The sequence below is a fragment of the Musa acuminata genome, chromosome BXJ1-1 (assembly GCF_036884655.1).
Source record: "Musa acuminata AAA Group cultivar baxijiao chromosome BXJ1-1, Cavendish_Baxijiao_AAA, whole genome shotgun sequence".
Classification (NCBI taxonomy): domain Eukaryota; kingdom Viridiplantae; phylum Streptophyta; class Magnoliopsida; order Zingiberales; family Musaceae; genus Musa; species Musa acuminata.
The window spans coordinates 2,804,792-2,824,892 of NC_088327.1; the positions used below are offsets into that span (position 1 = coordinate 2,804,792).

Consider the following 20,101-nt stretch of genomic DNA (forward strand, 5'->3'; position numbering starts at 1 on the left):
GAACCATGCTAGAATGTGAAAAGAGGAGAGGAAAATAAAGGTGTGATAATGTTCAAATATTGAAAGAAAAATAATACTAATGGGAAAAATAAAGGTGTGCTAATGTTAAAATATTGAAAGAAAGAAAAAAAAAGTGTTGGAAAGTCTAATCGATAAGTTTGCTTCTTCTTCTTCTTCTCCCTCCTCCTCGTCGACAAACCCAATCATGGAGCTTCAGAGAGACACAGACTTCGGCACAAAAGGACACTGCACACTGTTCTTAGTCTGCTTTCACATGACAGGGTGCTGTTCGAGTGAACTACTACTCCCCCATAAAATTCCAAGCTCAAATGTGGGATGGATTTGCACGAGGATGTCTTGTAAGATTGAAGGTACTATTTGGGCTGCTCGTTTCTGTACCAAATCAGAGGGATTGAGGGAGACAGTGAAGAAGCTTCCCTTTCCACCAACTTGGCATTGGATGGAGAAGCTGTGAAAGGAGGAGTTCGATGAAAGAAAGCAGGGGAGGGGAGGCGTGGAAGAGTCGAGACTGGGAATCTAATGAAGCTTTCAAGATTTTTGACATGCAAACATAGAAGGAGACAGCTGAGAGAAGTTTGTGTCTTCTCCCTTTTGTCTCACCAGCCGAGGGGGAATCCATGGAGCTGTGTGGAGTACTTACTGGTTTTGCCTGTACATGTTTAAAATATTTTATGTATCTCAAACCTTTTGTGGAGGAGTAAAATGAGAGGAAATATATTGAGCCATGATGAACATTTTATTTTATTTTTAGATGTAGGCATAAAATATTGAACCACATTAATTTTACATTATTATTTTTATATAGTTTTTTTATTATTTATCTCTGATTTTTTTTTTTAAATTTTAATGTATTTACTCTCTTGAACATCTTTGGACATAATACGAGTATCATTCAAGAACTTGAATGAATAGAATACATATATACATATTTAAATGTGTGATCTTAGATAAAATTTAAATATTCATCTCTAATATCATTCTAATTTTTTTCTCAATATCCAAAGCTTTAATTTATATTATTGAGGTTACACTATACAACCCTAACTAATTAAAGTTTATACTACAAAAACACCAACTGGTTAGATAATAGCAACTTCCACAAGAGCTAATGCCATCATCACCTTCCTCCATTGAGTTTTCTAAGTATCTATGTTTTCATAGTTTAGCAAGTATCTTTTCTATATTACATACTATTCATCCTTACCCACAACATGGAATTTCCTGAGGACCCAAAGCATTTCATTTATGTTCTCAAAAGCAATTATTTGCTATGGAGAATAGGAATTTTGCCCTACTAAACACTTTAAACCCACCATGTGAAATAAAATATTTGGTTCTGAGCTCCATGCACTAAAGTTGAAGATCTCCATGTCTGAGGGCAAGGACCAAACCTTCTTTTTGGTTTCAAGCTTCCTCAATGATTGGGACCTCAATGTCTAGCATTATTGGATGCATATAGGACATGCATGCATAATATGATATCTAGCTAGTGGTGTATATATGACATTGCCCTAAGATTACCATTATTAATTTACCCTCTAATAAGTCTAATAAGTGAATGCACTTAGCTCCTCATGCATCACTTTTCTTGGACCACCAACAGTATTTATTCCATGTGTCTGGGGATGAGAACCCATTGGATTTGTTTGAGCACCAAACAATGGAACTCACACCACATGAAATTATCAGGTACTTGCATGCATTCATGTCTGTATAAATATCATTTGTTTGAGCCTAACAATGCCATAAACTGCATGTCAAACCAGTAAGTACATAAATTTCATGTCACTGCAGGTTTATGAAGGTTTCTCCATACACAGACAGACTTAGAGAGAGAGAGGTTATCTTGCTGTGAACATACCAATCTGAGACACACTTATCATACCAATCTGAGACAGTTATACTGTTGAGTAAGAAATAGCTCACATTCTTCCCTACTACAACACTATCATATCTATTACAGATATCAAACTACTTACTTAGAGAAGAACATCATTTCATCTACCTTCTTCTATTTTTGTTATTCTGATAACATTGATGGAAGTCCAATCTTTTTGGAAAGCACTTGCTGTGTAGAAAGCAGGGCGGCTGGGTTGAGGCAGCATCACATCCTCACTGCTTAGCATCAAAAACACATCCTCCATTGTTGGCCTGTCATCACTTCCTTCTTGTACACACAAAAGTCCCACTTGGATGAATCGTGTCACTTTAGAATTGGAATAGGAATCCTCCAAGGCGTCATCAACCAGCTCCAAGCATCTGCCTTCCTTCCATAGCCTCCATGCCTGTAAATTGTTTGATGTCAGAAGTCACTCTTGTAATGAACTAAGGAGGTTCATCTCTTACATGTTGCAGAAGATTTTTACAAGGCTCCGATGGACTGACAGTTCTGCTCCTCTTTCCACTTAAGATTTCCAACACCATGACACCAAAGCTGAAAACATCAGACTTTTCCGAGAATATACCTTCCATCGCGTACTCTGGTGACATGTATCCACTGCATGTCATGTTGAAATTGTAGCTTATTTGCCTGAAATGAAGAAGTATTTATGTATCCATTTGACTGGGGAAGACTTACTATGTCCCGACTACTCTGGTAGTGTTTTCTTCGATTTGATCCACGTTGAAGATTCTTGCCGTGCCAAAGTCTGAGATTTTGGGGTTCATCTCATTGTCAAGCAGAATATTACTTGTCTTTAGATCTCTGTGTATAATTTTCAACCTTGAATCATGGTGAAGGTAAAGAAGTCCCCGAGCAATTCCTGTAATAATTTCAAGGCGCTTTTGCCAATCCAACAGTCCTCCCCTAGTTTTGTCTGCTCAAATAATTCATCCTTTGTCAGTTTGCAGGTTATATAGTTGCTAGCATCATGTCATGTTGCTTTTCGACAAAGATCAATACATATAATGTAATCTTTTAGATGACCGATAATGTCTAGCAAAATCCTAGACCAAAGAAGGGAACATGATGTTTTCTTTAGTAATAGACAAATGACATCTGAATAAAACCTAATATCCAGAATATGTAGAGCTGAAAACTCAAACAGATGAGACAAAGTTTAACACTTGAACAGCTATGCAGTCATGGATTGAGATATGCATAAAACTTGCTTGTTTCATCAACAAAATTGCTGCTGAGCTTTAATCATTAATATTAAGTCTTAGATGTATACTCAAAATGAGAACTTTACTTATCTTTGTATCGGTCACTGATTCCATTAATACTATAGTAAACTCTGCAGTAAGCTTGAAACATAAGCCCCAAGCAAAAAGGTACTAAGGCCATACCAAAAATGAAAGCATCCAAGCTCTTGTTATTCAAGTACTCATAGACCAGGATCCGTTCATCCTCCTCAGTGCAACAGCCAATCAGACGAACAAGATTTTTGTGTTGAAGTTTGGCAATTAGCATAACCTCTGTTTTGAACTCATGCAGGCCCTGCACAGAATCTTTTGACAACCTTTTGACAGCAATCTCCACTCCATCTTCCAACTGGCCCTGAGAGTTTCAATGATTCATGTTGATTTAAGACTGCCCTGGTAAAAGGAATATAATTGCTTTTTTGTATAATGACTACATGTATGTTGAATCAGATATTATCTAGTAGCCGATCAAATTACCTTGTAAACAGGGCCAAATCCGCCTTCTCCGATTATATTTTCATTGGAAAAGTCATTTGTGGCTGTTCTAATGGTAAGAATGTCGAACAGCGGTAACTCCAGCTCATCTTCTTCGTCTCTTTTGGATTGGAAGCTCTTTCTTTTGCCTGATGCATGATAAAGATTTAAGAAAATGATCACACATTCCATTTCATTCCAAAATGGCTTGAACTTGAAAAGTTATTCACAGAGACAGAAAAAAATAATCCAGACTCGGTGACTGATACAATACTGCCTCAAGTTCTTCATTTTGTGGACATATATCTAGGCACTATATTACCAGAATATACAGACATACCTTGTGTTCTTCTTCTGCACTTCAACCACAAAACTAGACACACACAGACTAACAGAAGAATGCCAATTGGTAAGGTAATGGACACAATCTTCATGGTCTTCTTTTTGCCTGAGTCACCATTTAGAGATTCTACAAAGGAAGAGTAGGTGTCATGGTTAAAATCTTCTTTGATCAGATAGTGTTCCTGCAATACAAAAAGTATCTATCCGCACATTCTGCTGAAGAATCAAAACTTCATGAATAATGTTTAATGATAATGAGTTCTTGTGGCTTAAAGATTAAAATCCAGTGTGTTATGTTCATGGAATGATTGCCCTGTCATTCTCCAAGCCCTCAATTACCAGGTGGTGGATTCTTCTCATGTTAGTAATAGAATCATAAGAAAGAATGTTACCCAATTCAGAAGCTGCAAGCCGAACGTGCAGCACATCTTCCCCATCAGCAAATATTCTAACGTCGATGAGATCTCCAAACCATGTCACACACTTGCTTTGTTCGAACACAGCATACGCAGTGCAAGAACAGTTGTTCCGGCACCAGTCGCTGCACTCATCAAGCGTCCGATTCGTAGCGCTGGCGTTGAGCGTATCGGGCAGCTTCACATTCTGCACTTGACGAAACCCATCCGTCGAACAGTTTAAGGGCGTTCCCCTCACGCAGCCATCGGAGTACTGCCTCAGGCTCCATTCCGCGGGCGACTTGGGAACGAACCCCTCCAAACAATTGCAACTAGAAGAGTAGAGCATGGTGCAGATGCCGTTGACTCCGCATGAGGCGTACTGGTCGCATTGGCCCTCGGGGACCTCCCAGAAGAGGCTCCAGTCGCTGCTCCCCTCCGTCCACATGAAGCGCTGAAACTTCCCGTTGTGATCCAAAGTGGCTCGCGCAAGAACGGTAGCATCGAGGACTTGGAAGGCGTAGTACAGCCCAGACTGGTTGTCAGTGTACCGGAAGTTGAACAAGCCGTTCGGCGACATGTTTGGCCGGCCGCTGAATCCCTTCCCTGTCCACGGCCCGCTGCGGTACATCTCCGTAGTCCCCTTCCACAAGACGAGCTGTGCGACTCCTCGAGTCTCCATCTTGTAAGTGTACTCCCCCGGAGAAGGATCGGAGTCACTCTTCCACGACGTCAGGTACGTGTCGAGGTTTCTGCTGTAGTCGAATCCTATGTTCATGCCGGCCAGGATCGTGTCAGTGGGATGATCGAAGCTCTGCCATAGTATGTTGTTGGAGGCTCCTCCGGTCAACACGAGATTGCCGGAGTCCAAGAGCTGCAGAACAGGACCGATGGCGTTCGACGTGTTGGTAGACCACAGAACGACACCAGTGCCGCTGAGTAGTGATAGATTTCCATCATCCGTCAGATTGAGGGCGCCATGGTCGTCCTCCAGAGGGGCGTCCCTGTTGGCGACCCAGACCACGGTCTTCTCTTCGATGTTCTTGAACCGTATCCCCAGGAAGCGCTTCTTTGCGTCACCGGGAGCGAAGAAGCAGAGCTCGAAGATTCCTCCGGCCGAGACTAAGCTGCGGCCATCCGCAATGGGATTGCTGCTGGAAGTCACTCTATCCCCTGCACGTAGAAACTCGCATCAGTTGCATGCATTAACTACTCCCACTTCTCGGAGGATGCAGATTAATGCAGCAGGAGAAAACAAAATTGAAAGTGATAACACAATATTATTATTATTATTTTTTGGCATATGTAACTCTCTCAGATAACAATTGGATTTCAAGTCTCCTATCAATCAAATCAATAGAATCTAAGATCTGTGATCTCAGTATCTAAGGTCCCATATGATTAGATTATATTCCAGATTAGATGGAATTACTTTCACTTATAGTTCTAAGCTAGAGTAATTAAGCCTACTACAGTTAACTTATTCTTCAGTTCAAACACTAAAGGATCAGATGAAATGATAATTAAGATAGTATGGCAAACAAATAGGAACTCAGCAGCTTCTCCTTGTCATCACTTTTGCAGAGAGAACCCTCTTGGCCGAAGCAAAGAAAGAAAGAGAAGGGAAGAGGGGAAAGGTGGGGAAGAAGAGGAAGAGAACCAACTTGGAAGCACAAGCAGCAAAATCTGTGCACTGAAAGAAGGGGAAGGAAGTCGAGATCTCAGAGCCCCAACACAAGTAGGAGAAGAAGAAGAGAAGGTGTGTGTACCTGTTTGACCATGAACAGGAACTGCTGCTCCCTGCAGGAGAAAGAACACAAGGAAAGGCATCAGAATGATCTCCATCGCCTTCACTCTTTGCCACCCAGTAGTAAAAGCTGGATGGGGTACTTATAGCAGCAGCCTGTTGCTTGCAGTCAAGAGTCATCTTGACATCTCCTGTATAAATTAGTCATCCCCTCTCAGTGGGTGTGTGTCCCGAATACGTCATCTTTTTCATGAAAGACTAATTTGCATGAAAATTTTCAGACATTCTATAAGTTTCTCATGGTTGACTTTATATCTAATGGAACCCACATATTCTTTTTTATTTAGGCGAAAATAATACCCTTATATTTTTTTACTTAAGTGACATACATAATCTCTAATTTTGATAATTAATTATCATAATTTTTAAAAATAAAAAATAATACTAATCATCGTTTAGTATCATTTTTTATTTTTTTTAATAATATATGTGATCTGATCATTCTAGTCCGACGAAAAAAAAAAAAGATAATTATGCTCCAAATTATTTAAGTAAGATATCGTTAGAAAGATATACGAGTCTAATTTCTAATAAATATATATATATATATATATATATATATATTTTTTTTTTTTTCATGGAATTTTTGACAGTAAGTAATTCACAATCTCACCTCTCTTCATCAATCAAAATATAGAGGAATCACTGTTGGTGGTGATCAACAAACACCATTTGGGACCCATGCATATTATCTCCAGCATTAAAGTCAAAGTGACAGCCAAAAGCAGTGTGACAAACATTATATTTATCACCAGTGGTGGACACAACCTAACACGAATCGAGTGGTTGGAATGATCAAAATTTGAGCCAAAGCAGAAGAATCTAATTCCAAATCATACTTTAAAAGATAAATATACACACAAATTATTCTCTGTGAAACTTGCATGGATAGTCTCATGCTGGTTAGGGCCAGACTAGTTCAACATGAGGAGCACTTTCAAAGAAGATTCTTCTGCACCTCAGAAAGTAGGAGCAAACGCAAGTAAACTACAGAGAAGCTGCAGAACACGGCATGGCAATCTTCCCTTTCTCAGATGCCTGCATGTCTGCCCGGTCTTTTTATATTTGATCTTATGCAGCTGCAAGTTGAAAGACCAGACTTCCTTGACGCAGAAGAAAGTGTCATTTTGTGTCCGAGTCTTGTTATGGTGGAGTACTTAATCCATGGCTTTTCTTCTACTGTAGCAGCGAGATATCTCTGTCAACAACAAGATGAGAGCTCCACGGATTCCAACATCTAGTCGATGATGTGGGAAGGCCGTGGACTTCGACTCCTCAAGCAGGTCAATCGTTTCAACAGTCTGGAGTGACATGAACGAAATGTTCAACGTTTCGACTGCTACTGTGGAATGTCCGACAGGATGGGCTCGGCTTTGCACCTTCCGGCAAATGCAGAAGCTCTCCTCCGTTTCTGGTGGACGAGGAAGTCTTTGATTACTGCCCCGTAGGTAGACATTGGCCTTCGCAGAGTCACGCCTCGTGTTTCCTGGAGTTTGACTCCGGAGACAGTCGTAACGAGGAATAAATACTCTACAGTCTACAGTCTACAGCAATATAAAGAATGACTCGTTGAAGGTTCTTCGGTTCGATCGTAATCCGAGTAAAAAAGTAAATTATTTACGAAGAAATTATAGTGAGAGAGAAAGTTTTGAAAATTAATATTTATTTTTTTATAAAATATTTTATTTATTTTTAGGTTTGGTGAGAAGTAGGATGTGAGAAATATTTTGGATGGTTGAGAGGGTTGAGAGAAGGGTTGAGAGAAATATTTATAATTTCTGTAGATACAAGAAGAGGGTTGAGAGAAGAGTTTTTTCGATCTTTTATTGTCTCTTTTTATTTTTATTTCTATGGATGGCTGCTCCTCATCATGTTTTGCCTGTCTTCTAGATATCATGTTGGAAAAATCAAATATAATAAAAACCAAGGATTTATAGAAGAGAGATGATAAATAAACGAAGTTCATGTAAATTTATTATAAATAGATGAACTTAAGACTTTGACTCCAATTATGATAGGGAATCATCTAAAACTTCTAAACAAAAGTCTTATTTAATTATAAAGTTTGATTTAATATTCAAACATCTTCCCCTAAATTAAATTTTAAAAAATATTATAAAAAACCTTGAAGCTTGATATGATATCCTTTGAATCTTGAGTCATCTATATATAGTGTCTTGATCAATTATAAATCTATGATTTATTTAGAATTAATCTTGTTAGAAATCAATTTGATCGACGTAATAATTCATAAAGAAATATATTTTTTTTTTTTATCATAGAATGAATATTCATCAATCATTATAGCTTCATCTTGAGTAATGATAATTTTCATATTAGCATTAGCAATATTTTCCTCACAACCTTTTGGATGTGTAAATTTTTCTTTTCATAGAGAGGTACAAATACTTTTTTGTTTCTAATGAAAATAAAAATTATCTACTCCAAGAAAATATATTAAAACATAACATTTTTTTTTCTGTTCTTTAATTTTCATGCTCTTTAATTTTCTTTTCTGTTAAAATATAACATTTTTTTTTTTGTTCTTCAAAGAGAATTCAAAAATCTCTATCATATATCATATGTTTAATACGATAATTCCTTTTAAACCTTTAGAAAAATTTTCATCATAATTTTTTTTTTATTTCTACTAATCTTTTCTATCAAACCTAGATAATAACGAGCTCCAAACTAACTCATAAAAGTCATCATTCATACCTTCAATCTTTTTTATTATGATGATGTTGAAACTTTTAAATTTATCGATCTTTTTTTATTAACTAGTGATGGTATTTTCTCCTATTGAACATCTTTCTTCTATCCACTATAATCTAATCTATCAATTGGTTTCTTGATTTTGATATCTCATCTTATTTGATGGTTGTATCTATATCTTGAAATTTCTCTCTCTAGGTTTTCTCTTTGTTTCTTTCTTTAACATTATTATTTTTCTCTCAAATAGTCATCTCTCTCTCTCTCTCTCTCTCTGTGTGGATGACTTCTGCGAACTCGATCATCGGAAGCATCTCGTTGGACCAAACGGAGCGAGATACAAACTTGCATTCGATTGGATCGGCTTTATATAACACAACAGAGATATCACATCCACAATAAATATACTCTCATATTATAATTGATTAATATGTTAATATTTATGGAGCTAGTATCAAGAATAAAAGATTATTAGATTATGTGATATTATATAATTAGATAAGATATCAATTTGTCATGATCGAGGCACAAGTCAAATGTGCTCGAGACACGTAAATTAGGAAATATGTTATTATGGAGATGCAAAGCTAAATATGTCGAAGACAAGTTGAAAAAATATGACTCGTGTGAAAAGAAATATGTCATGATAGAAGCGTAAGACGACTCGAGGTACATAAATAAAAAAAACCTAATTCACATAAAGAGATATTTATTATGACAAAGACAAGAGGTTAAATATGCTTGAGACTTATAAATCGGAAAAACTCATCTTGCATGAAGAAAAATCCGTCACGATAGAAGCACAAGGCAAAATGTGCTTTAGGTGTGTGTCAGTTGATTAGATTTTGACTAATAGAAAAAAAAAAGTCTAATAGAATTCTCTATAAGATGGACCTTGATAAGTCAAAATTTTCTAATTTACTTATATAGATCCTTTGCCTTCATTTATAAAAAGATAAAATAAGATATATATATATATATATATATATATATATATATATATATTTCTCATTTCTCTTTGATAGAAAGAGAGATATCTAATTAAAAAAATAATTTTATTTATAGATAGAAAGTTATATAATCACGTTAATCTTATATAAACTTTATGATATATATTTTTGATAATTAATCTATGAATAATTTTTTGATTTTTGATTTTTCCCCCTCCGACGTGGAATGAGTTCTCACTACACAAGCTTAGCAGAATATAATATTCTGTTGATCTTTTACTCGTCTTTTGCTAAAAGAAAACCAGCAGAAACTTGCATTTCGATTTTGTCAACGTTTCATACATCCTTCACGGCATGAATTCTAATCTGATCATATGTCGATCACGTTCACATCATACTGTCAATGTCATTCATGTTTTCCGTGCTTTGACTAAGATCTCAGTAGTGCTCCTGTAAGAATCACAAATCAAAGGCCGATAAGCTTGTCCAAAGTAGGAGAAGGACATCAAAGTTGACCCATAGACCAATGGTGAGTAACTTTCCATGCATCGGTTACTAGTCAAAGACAGTGATGGGATTAAAGATCATGTGTTGGTGGGTTGGCTGTTCTCCTTTTGGGTTCAATTAATATGTATCATGCACTGCCATTTGTTTGTTTTTATTCTTCTATTTCATACACTGAACAAAACGAGTTTCTCACATGTAGTGGATTATTTTGTATCCATCTTTTAGATGTATTGTTCTTCATGTGTCAAACCCATGACAAATTGCATTGGAACAGTTTGTTGTAGGCTCATGACATTTAATTGTCATTGCTTTGCTGAACTGATGTTTGTATTTCTTTTTATAAGAGAAAAAGAAGAATATAAATCGATCGAAAAGTGCATTACGATACGTATATTTATTTGAAGATGATAGAAATGGAATTTTGGTAATGAGGAATCACAAAGCTGTTTCTGATATTGTTTCTAATGAGTCTCATCACAATTGCTCTTTGAAAAGAAACATTGCTGCCTTTGTAGTAATTATTGGCCTTAAAATGGGAAGGAAAAAAAAGAAGAAGAGAATTTCTACATGTTATCTTCATTTTCTGTATAAAAATGCAAATATAAACTTAAAGAGCAATTTTTCTTTAACATTGCTTATTGGTTCTTTTTTTTCCTTTTTACCTCAAAGTTGAAAGACATAATTGTCAAAGTAAACATATCTTTTAGAGTCAATGGTCAATGAATTGGTTTGGCTCCTAATGTTTCTTTCATATAGAGAAAACATCTCAATCATATTGGATTGTATACAGACCATGTGGAATGTAACACCAACAATCCTTCTTTGTAGTTGCATGAACAATGATACTCAATTCTTAACCTATAGCATTCCAAGAAATTTTATACTTTCGATATATATATAGAACATGAAAGACCACAAATTTTCTTCCAGTATAAGACAAGTGGAAAAAAAAAGGGCACCAAACTGATGTTTTGAACTGATCCTAATCACAAGCATCAGATGACTATCTTCCTGTGAGCATAGTGATCGAATCATTTACTGACATGGCCTTTAGATCTATCGTTGATGAGTCAGTTTCACTGAAGGTTCTATCCGTCGTGAAAGTAGGCTGCCTAGGAAGAGCAGGAACGGAAGTCTCACTCTCCAACATCACAACAACTGAAGCCATACTTGGTCGATCGATTGGGCGATCCTGCACGCATAAAAGCCCGACATTGATGCATCGGACTAGCTGTTTACTGGTACACGGCTGGGCCAAGACTGGATCGACAAACTCCATCACCCTGTCTTCATTCCATAGCTTCCAAGCCTGTATCGGAATGCAAATGTTCAGAATTTTAAGAGATTGAATGATCATGTAACAAAGGAAACAAGATTAATTTCTTAGTTTACTTACTAATGCTATGAGATTGATTCCCAGCTCTGGATGATGGTATGTGCTGTTCCTTTTTCCGCTAAGAATTTCGAGTAATAGAACTCCAAAGCTGTAGACATCAGACTTCACTGAGAAAAGTCCTTGCATTGCATACTCAGGAGCCATATAACCACTGCAGTTTGTAGTTTCCATCGATAAGCTATTTGATCGAAGCAAAGCTATCTATCCAGGTTAATTTAAGTACTTACAATGTCCCAACCACTCGCTGCGTGTTCGTCTCGTTGTCATCATTTCCAAAAATCCTTGCCATGCCAAAGTCTGATATTTTAGGATTCATCTCTTCGTCGAGCAAAATATTGCTAGCCTTGAGGTCACGATGAATTATTCGAAGCCTCGAATCCCTGTGAAGGTACAGTAGCCCCCTAGCAATCCCTTCGATAATGTTGCACCGAGTAGTCCAGTCGAGCAGGTTTTTCTTTGTCTGATCTGTGCCAATCTTGAGTGTGATCATGCTGCAAAGATATCAAACATACCAATCGATGGAGATTGCGGAACACTAACCATAAAGGAAGGCATCCAAGCTTTTGTTGGGCATGTACTCATAGATCAATATCCTCTCCTGTTCATGAATGCAACATCCTAAAAGCCTAACAAGATTTCTGTGTTGTAGCTTTGATATCAGCACCACCTCATTCTTAAATTCCTCAATTCCCTGTCCTGAACTCCTAGAAAGTCTCTTCACTGCAATTTCTTGGCCTTCAGGCAGCAAACCCTGCGCCCATGCATAAATCACAATCACATTAACATTAATCTTTAGAGGCGTGTAACTTAAGGCTTGTGGAAGATACCTTGTAAACAGGACCGAAGCCACCTTCACCGACCAAATTTGAGTCCGAAAATGATTTGGTAGCACTTTGTACAAAATCAAAACTCCACAGTTGTAATTCCGACAAACTTTCATCGTTACTTTCATAATTAACTCGAACTGACCCCGAACGATCTCTACTTCCACCTCCGGAAGAAAACATTGATAGTCCTTCTTCGTTAATTGGCCGTCGAAATAGATCTGCGTAGACAATTTAATGACATCAGATTGACATTAACACTGAAATATGAGGCAAAACAAATGATTATAGTGCATACTTCTTATTCTCCTCCTGCACTTCCACAATAGAAAGATTAAACCCAGTGAGAGGATCACTGCTAGAACAACTGTAACTATGAGGACTGCCGTGTTCTTCTTGTTGTCATCTGCAACAATTGGTTAGAAATGATTAGCAAATTTGCAGCAAAATTAGTAAAAATTTCATGACTTGGTGAGCAAGAAATCAACAACACTACTTTTAGCAGGGAAATAAGTGTCAGTCCAAAGGACGAAATCTAATTTTCCCCAAAAAACACCTGAATGACCTTCTTTTCGGCTAGAAATTGTTTATTTAAGGTTAACTTGGGATCATAATACTAAATAGTCCTTGCTGATGCAACAGACTATACCTCAAGCAATTAGGAAGCAAGGAGTGAGATCTGCTGTCTTCATGATCATTTAAATACACTTTCAATCCTATATTGGTTTGAATGGTTCGATTGATGATTTGTTTTCAATTGCATCATGGCATACTCTGTTGTGATGGAAAAACCCCCCAACATGTTCTCTACACCTAACAATGGTATCTCTGTTCCTAAACGAATGAAGTGTTTGTATAAATGCCTCCATGGGAAGGGTCACTGAAAGAGTAGGAGAAGCTCAGAAAAGTTCACTCACCCAATTCAGAGCTGGCGAGCCGAAGAAACAAGTCGTTGCCGCCAATCGAGAACACCTGAATGTCCAACAAATCCACACCCCAAATCAAACACCCGATCCCTGTCACCACCGCGTATGCTGTACATGAGCAATTCCTCAAGCACCGATCTTGGCACTCACTCGAATCCGCTCCCACGTCGGTGTTCCAATCTGATATATCTGGCAGCTTCACCCCTTGCAAAGTCTGGAATCCATCACCTCCCCCATCTCCACTGCTGTTATTCATCCTGCAACCCAAAGCTGTCCTCCTCACGCACCCACTCGACCAATTGCCACCGTCCCACTCCTCGCTCGACGCCGGCACGAACCCATGCAAGCAGCTACATATCGGCGAGGCGCTGTCGGTGCATGCTGCGTTCTTGCCGCACTGGTTGTAGACCTCGCAAGGGGTGATCGGCTGTGCCCAGTACTGATACCAGTCGTTAGTGTCGTTCTTCCAGATCATGTGCCTCTCGATGCCATACCAGGTTAGCACGTACCGGTGCGAGCTGTTGAAGGCGTCGTAGTAGAAGTACATCTTCTGTTCTTGCACGAAATTGTTGAGCTTGAAGCCGTAGATGTACTGCGCCACCATGCCCTGTATGCCGATGAACACCTGCCCGTTCCACCTCCCCGACCGCCACCGCGGCTTCGTCCCTTCCCACATGAAGATCTGCGTCGACTCCCTGGGATCCATGCTCAGGGAGAAATTGCCCGGGGCGGGGTCGTCCTCGCTCGCCCACGACGTGAGCTTCTGGCTCACCTTCGTCCTCAGGTCGAGCCCCACCTTCATGCCCGGCATGTACGTGTCGGTCGGGTAGTCGAAGCTCTGCCACGCGACGCTCCCCGAGTTGTTGAGCACCAGATTCCCGTCGTCCGTGAGCCGTAGCACGGAGTCACTGGACGCCGTCGAGGCGTTCGACGACCACAGGCTGCTGTTGCCGTCGTCCAGAATAACAAGATTCCCGTCCGCGGCGATGGCCAGAACGCCGGTGGTGTCCTTCACCGGGTTTTGCCTGTTGGCGACCCACAAGACTGTGTTCGTGGAGAAGTTGTGGTACCAAATTCCCACGTAGCGGTTGGAGGACTTCCCGGGGCTAAAGAATCCCAGCTCGAAGATCCCGCCGGCCGAGATCAATGACTCGCCGTCGCGCAACGGCTGGTCTGGCACGATGGTGTCGCTTGCATGAGACAGGAAACACAGCACTGAGAGAACAGAGAGAAGCAGAGCACATCGGAGACCGGGAAGCTTGACACAGCAGGCAACAGCCATGGGTACGAGCATAAGATCGCTACTTCCTACTGCTCCTCCTCCTCCATCTCACTGAGAACTAGCATCTGTAGCTTCCTGATGAGCGCAATTATTCCGTCCCCAGGACCAGAAAGAAAGCCTTTTTCCCCAGAGGAAGGATCAGAGAAAGTGTTATCAAGTAGCCAAAGGGTGTCCCTCACTACTGTAGCAAAAAGTACCATAAGCCTCGAGCCTTCGAGGTTTCACAGGGAAGATGAGGTTGTGGGCAACTTGGTCATTCACTTCTTCATCCAAGAAAAGTAGCAGCAAAGCCACATGGTGAAGAAAAAGGTAATAGTAGGCAACGATGGTGACTGGGTGCGCACAAGTCAGTAAAGAAGATCCCGAGGTGGAAGAAGAAAGAGGGTTCGGTGGAGATAGATAGGTAACAATGGAAGGGGCAAAATCCAAATAAAATGAGATCATTAATGCATTGTTTAATCGTGGTTGACGTTGACAAATGGGACGACAGGTCCTGATGAAATCACAGAGTTGACACTCGGTGGCAACTGATGAAGAACAATGGACTAAATAGAAGCAGCCGATGAAATGGTGAGGGTTCCAAATTTTATTGGATATATTTTCTATTTTAAATATTAATCTGATGATAATAATGTATCAGACTCGAGACCTGATGGATGGATAGCCATCCATTGTCAACGTTTGTCTACGTCTTCATGCTTTCTCCTTAATAAACGGACAACTACCGACAAAGACGGAAGCTAAAAGGAACCAATTAAATAGGAGGATTGATAGAAAGGAAAACTCTTGGGACCGATTCAACGGTGATAAGGACAACCAAACGTTGATGCAAGTAATAATGTATTCTACAGTTGATGATCGGAGAAACCTGATGCATCTGCTAGTTTTCCATCGTAGAGGACAAAATAGGATGCAGGTTTTGTAATGAAGGAATGGGGACGGCAAGACATACAAAAGAGAGGGTCGTGTTCTACCTGGAAGATCAATTCCACATACAGCGGATTATTCCTATGTGGCTTAGAAGGTTGGACTTGTTTGAGATGCAGCCGATGACTGATATCGATCAGTGGAATGAAATGTCACGATACAATCCATTCGGTGGTCAACGAAGACTGATAGGTTGCCCACAGAGTTGCCCAACTTCTTCTTCCAGAAGCTGGAACAAGTTGGCCATGGTCCTCCTGTACACCCAAGTCTTTGACATCGCATCCCAATCAAACCTGGAAGGACCACTGCAACACAAGAACAACAGTTTTGAGTCTTCAACATCAGGATTCTGGAGAACGATGGCCGGTGAACAATAAGCACAGAAATCATAAGTATCAAATATGGCTACATGCCTGTGAAAGTTCTATTAAAATCACTATCCCACATTATGCGGGTACTGCAACCAAAATTGATGTTAAGTCTCAACCCCTACAATTGTTGATGTTTACAGTACAACACCATTCTCAAATAATACACACATTGGTCATTTTCAAATATGGCACCAAATGCAGATGGCTATATAGATTCATCAATTTGGAACATTTTGAAGACTTGAGATAACAGTTGAACTAAAGGAGATCACATGAACTTTATATTTCAGAGTATTGACTCTCTCTTGTCCCAACCACAATACCTTATCTCCTTTCAAAAAGAAACAACCAGAAAGCCCCTTGGCGCCTACAGTACTTTGGTTGTTTCCATAGCTGGTCCAGGGTTGAGCCCTACATTTCAACGGTGGACTCGGAAAGCCACCTTACAGATGATGTTGCAAATTTCCTCCCACGTCATCTTTGTGGAGAATTTTCAAAATGGATGTAAATAGGAAAACAACTGTTAATAAACGTATATTAATCCAACGGGCAAAATAATCACTTGATAGTTTGATTACTATTACCCTATGTGGGATAGGTAGAAATCCATCAATTTGGTTGACAGAGTCAAATAGAAGTGGCTGGGATATGAATTTTACAGCAAAAGTTGGTGGTAAATAATGATAATGTAGGAACCAGGGTTCCTAAATAGCACAGAATATAAGGGCCTTTTGACTACCAACAAAGATTGAGCTATAGCAAGCTAATATAATCTATGATATACATCTTTCAGTCAGATTAGGTTGTTGCAGCAAGCTAACATAGATCTAAAAAAATTAAGGAAAAATAAATCAGTTGTTCTACCCTTTGGACCAAGTACAATTTTACCTACCTTTTATGGGACCCACTACAACTCAGCATGCCAGTAGATCCCTATCGGACTATCACTGTTTGCTTTCCTGCACTCTAGTGGGCACAATGCGGGTGGACAGAACAGAAAACTGTAGGACTCCAGAGGTAAGGGGCTACCAATGACTTTCAAATAAGCTTCCCAGTTCTGCTCGACCTACATGTGTGACATGCCATACAGAGGACATATCTGCTCATAGAGTTCTTTGTCTTTGCATCCTCCATTTTATGTACCAAAAGAATACAGAACATGAAATAATATCACAAATGCTCCATCTAAAACATCAATATCCAAGTTGTCTAGAGTTTTCTCAACCAGTGTAAGAGGAATTTCCCATATTTGTGGCAGAAAATAAGAACCCTCTGTTACACAAAATCCATATAGTGAGATGCATCATTCCCTAATTCCAGATTTGTATAGCTGCAAACACAAGGACATCCTGTCCTTTCCCATGATTATGTTAAGCCATCTTAAGTCCATCTTAAGTCTTTCTCTGGCTCACATTGCAATTCCTGGGAAAGTTCACATCTTTTTTAATGATTCCCTCCTATCAGCTGCAGTTCACCAAGATGAGCAATAAAATCTGATGCAACTCACATACCCACAACAAGTCACACTATCATGAATAGTACAGCCAAAGACCAAAGTTATTCGAGTTATGCCCCATAGAAAAGGTTCCCTTTTGGGTAAAAATGAAGTCCATGGCATCCATATCATACTTCACTTTTTTGTTGTGAAATCCTTGGGTCTATATATTATCGTCAGCATGCACTACTCCAACTTACTTGAACTTACGCAAGCTGGTTCCAAAAATATAAAGAGAAGGAAAAAGAAAGTACAAATTTGAAGATAAAAGCGCCATCAGCATCTTACGAGAAAACAAGACAGTGATACACTCGACACCAACACCATAAAATGCATATGATATTTCTGTTGAAGAAAACACAGTAAAAGCCTCTCTCTCTCTCTCTCTCTCTCTCTCTCTCTCTCTCTCTCTCTCTCTCTCTCTCTCTCTCCGTTAAAGTATCCACTAATGGGAATTCTCATTTAAACAAGCCATCAAAGGTTTATATTCCCACTAAGGTATGAGATTGCCCAAATCAGTGCCTCATCTGACAATATCACATCTACTCCAGGACATCCATGTACAAGTTGTTCCTACGTGATCTCCACTTGAAAAACTAGTTGTCGGATGAAGACTCTTAGTGACCAAGCTCTACACAGTTGTTTTATCAGAATTTAATTGGTAAGCCCATGTCAAGTACATAGTTTATGGAAGTTCAAGGCCCTTGTTAGTTCTGGTCGATTTTGTTAAATAAATAATGCCTAAAACAGGTAGATCATAGACTTACAAGCAATTCAAATACATTCTAAACCTAAAAAGTAAGAATGTAGCTAAATAATGAGTTGAAAATTTGTCGAAGTTAGAAACTAGATTACGACTGAACCCACACAACTTAATAATCTCAGTCCCAAATTATGTACAATGCTTGAAAATTTAAAACAATAACATGCAATGTTTTACATATAGAAGCATCAAAGTTTACACGGCCAGTACCTTACTGGAGAAGATAACCAAATTTGCCTGTTTGGAGTTTGCTTGTTTATGACGTACGTGCCCAAGCTCCCCAGCTTCAATGTCAAAACATGATTCTGCTCAAAATGAAATGCAACTGATCAACTTAGTCAAGCACAAGAAGATGAAAGATTAGGGAACAACTAAAAGTCTTCTGTCTCATCACACCCCATAGTCCACTTCGTAATCTTCAATTTGGATAGCATCTCCATATTCCTGCCAGTACAAAGATGAAGACTATCAATATCTTGTTTGAAAGTTCTGCAGGCTTTTGAAAACAATAAATCATATGCTGGACTCACAGATGAAGTGTGAAAGCTACCTCAAATTTTTCCAGCAGGTCATGGATCGTCTCATCTGCCAGCTTATGGAACTCCTCTTCCGGCAAAAGAGATCTTTAATAGAACGAGAAGAATTACTCCAGAAATGCGAATAAAATGGGACCACATTGTGGAAAAAAGATTTAGTACCAGATGTAAACAGAAGCACATTTGTATAGAAGAACATAAATGTGTATTGTACTCGATCTTGAACTATCATAAACCTTCCTATACCGACGAATCGAGTATCAAACTGCTTTCAAATTGAGCAAAGCTCCACAAGAACACTCAACCGAAAAATCATAAAAATGACAAAATAGAATTGTTCGCATCAAAATCAAGGAAAAGAATAAAAGAGATCGACAAAGAAATCATATATATTGCACAATCAAAGAAAAATATTTAAGAACTCACTTTCAGGTTAGTCAGAACTGTAGACGAGCACTCAATTCAAGAAAGAAAATCATCAAGAAAGCTATTGTTCACATAAAAATCAATGAAAAAGCTACATTTCATTATGAATTAGACGCTGGAAATCAAATCAGTGGCAATTTTTCCCTGATCGTGAAACCCTAATCAGAGCCTTCCGCTCTCTTTCTAAAGAAAATGGATCGGGGGCAACCACGCACGGGTAATCTATGGCGGCCGGACCCTTCCCTTCGTCGAGCGATGACGGGCGGGCGGAGAAGAAAACCCTAAAAACACATTGGAAATCGGGAGGTGACCAAGTTCCCGATGGAGAGAAGATTCGATCGCCGATAACGCCAGCGGATTCTGCGGAAGCTTCGTGAAGAGACGAGATCGGCTGAGCTCTTCTCCGCATCCGTAAGCGTCGGAGGAAGAGCCTCGGAGCGAAGCGCGACGCCATGGCGGTGGGTGCGAGCAGCCGCTGCAAAGAGGTGGTGCTCTTGGTGTCGTAACTTCAGTCGGGGCGGGACGGGACGGATCCCCTACAACAACACAGTTCGACGGAATCCTCCAAATTCCTGCATCATAACCGTTCATTTAATTTCATATGATCTTTAATTTTTTATTGTTATATATATGATAAATTTAGGCTCAAAATCACAAAAAAAAAATCCAGTTGGAATTCGATAAGATTACGTCTCCATTATCCCTTTTTTCAATTAATTTATGAAATATTACTCTTTATTTGTATATGATTAGAATCCCTAAACTGAGAATGAGTCCAATCTAAATGACCACATCACAATTCA

General features: G+C 39.2%; 3 protein-coding genes across 4 annotated transcripts; all 3 read right to left on the bottom strand.

Annotated features, from left to right (window-relative positions):
* Nucleotides 1–1,867: 1,867 nt before the first annotated feature.
* Nucleotides 1,868–6,280, bottom strand: LOC135606472 (G-type lectin S-receptor-like serine/threonine-protein kinase At4g27290). The gene is made up of 8 exons (XM_065097526.1): nucleotides 6,146–6,280; nucleotides 4,374–5,549; nucleotides 3,980–4,108; nucleotides 3,643–3,788; nucleotides 3,310–3,520; nucleotides 2,600–2,837; nucleotides 2,368–2,518; nucleotides 1,868–2,306 (listed from the first exon to the last, which is right to left on the bottom strand). Exons 1-8 carry the CDS (start codon nucleotides 6,219–6,221, stop codon nucleotides 2,019–2,021), a joined length of 2,415 nt encoding a protein of 804 aa, XP_064953598.1. The 5' UTR covers nucleotides 6,222–6,280; the 3' UTR covers nucleotides 1,868–2,018.
* A 4,915-nt stretch (nucleotides 6,281–11,195) lies between these two features.
* LOC108953677 (G-type lectin S-receptor-like serine/threonine-protein kinase B120) lies at nucleotides 11,196–15,892 on the bottom strand. The gene is made up of 8 exons (XM_018830965.2): nucleotides 15,755–15,892; nucleotides 13,490–14,898; nucleotides 12,871–12,978; nucleotides 12,576–12,793; nucleotides 12,289–12,499; nucleotides 11,976–12,213; nucleotides 11,749–11,899; nucleotides 11,196–11,661 (listed from the first exon to the last, which is right to left on the bottom strand). The coding sequence occupies exons 2-8, from the start codon at nucleotides 14,790–14,792 to the stop codon at nucleotides 11,356–11,358; spliced, it is 2,535 nt and encodes an 844-aa protein (XP_018686510.2). The 5' UTR covers nucleotides 14,793–14,898; nucleotides 15,755–15,892; the 3' UTR covers nucleotides 11,196–11,355.
* LOC103978520 (frataxin, mitochondrial) lies at nucleotides 15,554–19,867 on the bottom strand. 2 transcript variants are annotated; one of them, XM_009394348.3, is made up of 5 exons: nucleotides 19,514–19,866; nucleotides 18,887–18,959; nucleotides 18,733–18,780; nucleotides 18,547–18,641; nucleotides 15,554–16,012 (listed from the first exon to the last, which is right to left on the bottom strand). In XM_009394348.3, the coding sequence occupies exons 1-5, from the start codon at nucleotides 19,750–19,752 to the stop codon at nucleotides 15,883–15,885; spliced, it is 585 nt and encodes a 194-aa protein (XP_009392623.2). In that variant the 5' UTR covers nucleotides 19,753–19,866; the 3' UTR covers nucleotides 15,554–15,882. The 2 variants fall into 2 exon arrangements, with proteins under 2 accessions (XP_009392623.2, XP_018679239.2); XM_018823694.2 differs by lacking the exon at nucleotides 15,554–16,012 and adding an exon at nucleotides 16,130–16,556 and having other exon boundaries at nucleotides 19,514–19,867.
* Nucleotides 19,868–20,101: the final 234 nt, after the last annotated feature.

Bases quoted from the DNA above. Each gene is read 5' to 3' on its own strand.
- LOC103978520 (XM_009394348.3), bottom strand. From the start codon at position 19,752: ATGGCGTCGCGCTTCGCTCCGAGGCTCTTCCTCCGACGCTTACGGATG. The intron at 18,781-18,886 runs GTAGCTTTCACA...TTGTACTGGCAG, and splicing joins ACCTGCTGGAAAAATTTGAG to GAATATGGAGATGCTATCCA. The intron at 16,013-18,546 runs GTACTGGCCGTG...CTTGTGTTGCAG, and splicing joins TGGTTATCTTCTCCAGTAAG to TGGTCCTTCCAGGTTTGATT.
- LOC135606472 (XM_065097526.1), bottom strand. From the start codon at position 6,221: ATGGAGATCATTCTGATGCCTTTCCTTGTGTTCTTTCTCCTGCAGGGA. The intron at 5,550-6,145 runs GTACACACACCT...TTCTACGTGCAG, and splicing joins TCCTGTTCATGGTCAAACAG to GGGATAGAGTGACTTCCAGC. The intron at 3,521-3,642 runs GTAATTTGATCG...TGAAACTCTCAG, and splicing joins GATTTGGCCCTGTTTACAAG to GGCCAGTTGGAAGATGGAGT.
- LOC108953677 (XM_018830965.2), bottom strand. From the start codon at position 14,792: ATGCTCGTACCCATGGCTGTTGCCTGCTGTGTCAAGCTTCCCGGTCTC. The intron at 12,794-12,870 runs GTATGCACTATA...TTGTCTACGCAG, and splicing joins GTGCAGGAGGAGAATAAGAA to ATCTATTTCGACGGCCAATT. The intron at 12,214-12,288 runs GTTAGTGTTCCG...AGATTGGCACAG, and splicing joins CTTGGATGCCTTCCTTTATG to ATCAGACAAAGAAAAACCTG.